Source organism: Leiobunum rupestre, chromosome 5, assembly GCF_980474605.1.
Source record: "Leiobunum rupestre chromosome 5, qqLeiRupe1.1.hap1, whole genome shotgun sequence".
Lineage (NCBI taxonomy): Eukaryota > Metazoa > Arthropoda > Arachnida > Opiliones > Sclerosomatidae > Leiobunum > Leiobunum rupestre.
The window spans coordinates 4,386,523-4,392,112 of NC_143388.1; the positions used below are offsets into that span (position 1 = coordinate 4,386,523).

A 5,590-nucleotide genomic window follows, 5' to 3' on the forward strand; every position below is an offset into this window, starting at 1 on the left:
CGTCGAAAAAACAGAAAACAACGGTAAATTATTAATATTTATCTGTAAGCATCAGTAAATTGAGTAAATCACAGCCTTTTCATTAATAGGATTAAAACAAAAATATTGAAATCCATACAATTTCTCCTTAAATTATGTTACACAAAAACGGTGTAACTCAGGTTGCCTTAAGATTAAAAAACACATGTTAGTATTTATTTTAGGGTATGCATATAAAATAGTTCCCAATTTTAGGCTAAATTTAATAAATAGCTTGTCTGGTATCGCGATAGCTATTTCCAAATACCAATATTTATTTATATTCGGTTATTCAACGATTTTGGTATTCTGTTCCAAAACACTGTCTTATAAAGTAATATGCATCTTATTTGCGTCAGTAGAAGGAAAGTGAGGGTGTGGCATCGATCCCGGGTTCGGGTTTGGGTTCGGGATCGAAATCCGGGATTTAAGGGATGAAATGGGGGTAAAATCATCGAAAAGTCAATGTATTTAGGGTATTTCTCGCGACGATATGTTTTCCCGTATATCAACATATTGTGTCCAGGCCAACTTGTTCATTTATCTACGCTTATCTCGAAAGATACTTGAACGTATATCTTATCAAGTTTTATCGTACGGAATAAGTTGAAATGATGTAAAAATTGATAACCTAGGCGGCGCGTGCGCAGATTCCCCGGGAGGCGCGGTTAATTTGAATTGAAGTGTTTTGACGTCATGGAATATTTGTTGTTAAAGTAGAATGGAAATATTTTTAAACTTCATTTTAATAGCATTAACGCGTAAGTAGTACTTAAATATGCTTAACACTTGAACCTATCTCACGAGTATTTCAAACGAATATTTTAAGTATGAGAAACGTATTGTTCTCAAATGATACTTGAATATACTATAAAAGAGGTTGTATAGCGTTGTAGGAGGTCATTCCACGGTTAACTGCGGTAGCTATATTCAAGATGCCTAAAGCCCAACATATTTGCCCTACGTGCGCGAAAAGTTTCACTACCAAGTCCTCCTTAAATCGGCATGTTAGAGAAGTACACGGTGATAGACATACGTTTGTCTGTGAAGTATGTGGTAAGAATGTTGCTAGATTGGAACATTTCAAGAGCCATCAACGAACTCATGACTTGAACGCACCCGGCCCTTCCGAACCCATGGACCTGTCTCGCACACCGTCACCAATGCAACGTTCGCTAGCATCTTTCCGTCCACCATCGCCATACCGTCCACCTTCACCTAGTCTGCTTCAAGAAATTCAACTGGAATCTATCCAACCATCTACAGCGGATTTACCCAACAACCCAACGCCATCACCTGTTCCCGCCTCATCAATACTTGATGAAACACCACCAGCATCTCCAAGTATGGTCCAGGCCTTGAATGATACGTTAGCATCTATCCGTTACAATGCTGAAGACTATGATATTGATGCGGGGATGTTTATCGGACGTTACCGAGCCGCTTTCAGTAAATTTCTAATGGAAAGACTCACCAGTAAACGTGGAATTAAATGGTTCCTACTCGTAAGATCTGTTTATATGAGACCTTTAGGGGGTGAGGAACAAAGAGCGGAAGTACGACCCTATTTCCGGAGCACTATGCAAACAACATTAACGCCCGATGTCATTGAAAGCCAGCTGAATGAATGTCTTGAAACAATACAGTCAGCAGCGGAAAACTTTGAAGCGACAGGTATGTACTAAAATTTATAAGTTATATTTTGAACTAAAACATTATATTTTTGATAGGATCGGGTTGGGTAATTGACCGTGTTCTGTATGTAGAATTAAATGTAGCATCTTACCAACCGTTGCGAGGGTCATCGTATATGGAACTACCTGAAAAACTATCTCGACGTCACGCGATTCTTAATATTAGAAACGAAAATGACGAGAAATGTTTTCTCTGGTCAATTCTCGCTAAACTTCACCCAGTTCCTCGGACTCAAAACGCTAATCGTGTTTCCAAATATACACCTTATGAAAATGAACTTGATACCAGTGATATATCTTTTCCTTTCAAATTAAACGCTACGGAACTTAAAAAATTTGAATTAATGAATAATTTATCAATATCTGTGTTCGGCTTTTCGGGAGACATATTCCCCCTTTACGTAAGCGCTAACAAGTGTTGTAAGGAAAGGGAGGTTGATTTGCTATACATCACCGACGAAACTAAAGATATTGACGATGGGAATAGACATTACTGTCTTATACGAGACCTAGGAAAACTGCTACAGCATCTAACAAAACACAGAAATACAAGTTATTATTGCAGGTAATTTAGTTTCCAATATATTAGTTTGAAATATACTAATTATTTTCTGTATTAGAATGTGTCTTCACCGATTCAGTGGAAGCAACGCTGAACAGCGACGTGATGCGCATATCGAAGAATGCGCCACTCACGGCGTCCAAAAAACAGTTTTCCCTACTAAGAAGAAGACGGTTTATTTTGATAAATATGAGTGGACAGAAAAGGTAAAAATAAAAATTATTTAATTTAACTCTTAATGAAATGAAATTATTAGGTGCAGTATGTATTTTACGCCGATTTTGAAGCAATCCTACCGAGAGTTCAAGGATGTGATCTAAATCCCGATATAAATACCAGCAAAGTAAACATGCACATCAGCTGCGCGTATTCGTGGGTGTTTGTTGGACCTGACGGTAAGTTATTTGACAAAATTCCCTTTTAGATATATTACAATAGGATACTTATAGGTGTACCTGTTCGAACCGATTGCTATCGAGGACAAGATGCAACTCGAAGATTTCTGGAGTCTATTCTGGAATTAGAGAAGGAGTTGATGGAACTCATTGAGACAAATGTACCAATGATTATTACCCCGGAGGAGGAGGAACAGTTTCAAGCTGCTACGCATTGCTACATTTGTCAGAAGCAGCTAAATCAGGGAAATATGCCCGCTGTTCGAGATCATTGCCATTTCAGCGGCAAATATAGGGGGCCAGCGCATAACGTCTGTAATCTTCAAAAGAAAGTTCCAGAATTTATCCCTATTTTCCTTCATAACCTTAGCAGGTGAATTTATTAAGTTAATTAACCAGGAAATAAACCTAATAATAATAAATCTTCATAGATACGATTTACATCTTATATGTCAGGAGATTGGTCATTTTAAGGAACAGACACTTGACTGTATTCCTTCCACTAGCGAAAATTATATTTCGCTGAAACTAGGTAAAATATATTTAATTATGAATTTAACCTTAACATTAATTTTATTGTTTTTTAGGGAGATTTCGGTTTTTAGACTCTTATCGATTTCTAAGTGATAGCCTCGATGCTCTAGTATCTAATCTCGTTTTGGAAGGAGCCAGTAAATTCCAGATTGTTAAGAAATATTTTGAAAGTGAGAAAGTTCAACTGCTTTTGCGGAAGGGGGTCTACCCATACGAGTATATGGACGATGAAAAGAAATTTGACGAGACGATGCTGCCACCTAGAGAAGCGTTTTTCAGTTCATTGAAAAATCAAAATATTTTAGAATCTGATTATTTACACGCCCAAAATGTTTGGACAGCGTTTAATATTCAAACATTAGGTAAAATTACTATAGTATAAATATTTCAAATCTCTTAACCTCGGTTTTCGTAGGGGAATACACCGACCTCTATGTGAAAAGCGATGCGTTGCTCTTAGCCGACGTTTTTGAAAATTTTAGAACATTATCTATAACCCATTATAAATTAGATCCCGCTCACGCTTACACCGCACCAGGTTTAGCCTGGCAAGCAGCTTTGAAGATGACCGATGTTCGCCTCGATCTCATACTTGATATAGATCAACACTTATTTATTGAAAAGGGTAACGCTTTTGTGATATTTTAAATATTATTGTATTTACATTGAATTTTTAGGGATTCGAGGCGGTGTTTCAATGATCTCAACTCGTTATTCTGAAGCGAATAACAAATATATGGCCGACACATATGATTCGTCTAAAGAGAGCAGTTATATATGCTATTTAGGTAATTTACATTTTTTAAAAAATAAATAATTTTTTTTATTTTTATTTTTTTATTTTAATTATTTTAATTTTAATTATATTAATTAACTTAATTTAACTTAATTGAAGATGCTAATAATTTGTACGGTGCTGTTATGTGTGAACCACTACCGCTAGGCGACTTCCAGTGGGTTCAGGAGGATGATTTGCAAACACTCAGTGAAAATATTCTGAGTATTCCCAATAACGTTGAAAACGGATACATTTTAGAGGTAAATAACAAGTGTTATAATTATTGAATTATATTTTTAAAGAATTGTTTCCTTTGCAGGTGGATCTTGAATATCCTCCAGAGTTGCATGACTTACATAACGATCTCCCAGTAGCGGCGGAATCTAAAGTTATTACACATGATATGCTATCTCCATACTCCAAAGATCTCTTAGGAAAATTAAATATTAAGGAGAATCAAAGTCTACCAAAACTTCTTCCTAATTTAAATAATAAAGAGAAATACATAGTACATTACCGCAATTTAAAATATTATGTAGAATTAGGTTTGAAAATAACCAAGGTTCATCGAGCTCTAACCTTCACTCAAGGAAAATGGTTAGAAAAATATGTTAGATTCAACACTGAACAGAGGAAATTATCCAAGAGTTCATTTGAAAAGAATTTCTGGAAACTAATGGTTAACTCTGTTTTCGGGTAAATCAATTTAAATAATTTATTGCTGTTTTTTCCCTTACTTCATTTAATTCTTTAGAAAAACAATGGAAAATTTACGGAAGCATATAAATTTCGAGTTGATTCATAAACCAGAAAGAATGTTAAAAGTTACAAGTTCCCCGCAGTTTGAACACTTTACCATCTTTAATGAAGAGTTAGCCGGCGCTCATAAGAAGAGAGCTAAAATTGTTCTTAACCGGCCTATATTTACCGGATTCACCATTCTAGATTTATCCAAGGAGCTCATGTATCGGTTCCATTATGGATTCATAAAAAATACGTACGGGGACAAAGCATCACTATTATTTACAGACACTGGTAATTTAATTTAATATGCATTTTTTATTTAAATAGTACTAATATATAAAATATTTACAGACAGTTTAACGTACAACATTAAGACGGATGATGTTTATAAAGACTTTGAAGTTCATAAAAACCGCTTTGACTTCTCTGATTATCCACCTTCGCATTTCCTTCATTCTAATCAGAATAAAAAAGCTCTCGGTTATTTTAAAGACGAGACAAATTCGCAGTTAATTCAAAGCTTTGTAGGACTTCGTCCAAAGCTTTATTCTATTAAATTGTACGGGGAGTCTAAGACCGCTGAAGAGATAGAAAAGGAGTTGCGATTGGGGAAATCTTTAGAGTCAATTTTAAACCATAAAAAGGTTTGTAAGGGCGTTGCCATGAACGTTATTAGAAACGTCATCCGCCACGAAGACTATGAACGTTGTCTTTTTAATCAAGAAACCATGTCAGCCGAGATGATGCGTATAGCTAGTTTCAAGCATGAACTATTTACTATAAATACTAGAAAACTTTGTTTATCACCAAATGATGATAAGAGATACATTCTACCCTGCGGGGTTCGTACATTAGCGCACGGTCA

General features: G+C 35.6%; 1 protein-coding gene across 1 annotated transcript; it reads left to right on the forward strand.

Moving 5' to 3' along the window:
- The first annotated feature begins 526 nt into the window (after positions 1 to 526).
- On the forward strand, positions 527 to 4,681 carry LOC149943373 (uncharacterized). Its single transcript, XM_090176062.1, has 11 exons — positions 527 to 1,692; positions 1,749 to 2,277; positions 2,333 to 2,480; positions 2,531 to 2,669; positions 2,724 to 3,042; positions 3,101 to 3,201; positions 3,257 to 3,565; positions 3,619 to 3,828; positions 3,881 to 3,991; positions 4,099 to 4,241; positions 4,301 to 4,681. The coding sequence occupies exons 1-11, from the start codon at positions 954 to 956 to the stop codon at positions 4,679 to 4,681; spliced, it is 3,129 nt and encodes a 1,042-aa protein (XP_090032188.1). The 5' UTR covers positions 527 to 953.
- The last annotated feature ends 909 nt before the right edge of the window (positions 4,682 to 5,590 follow it).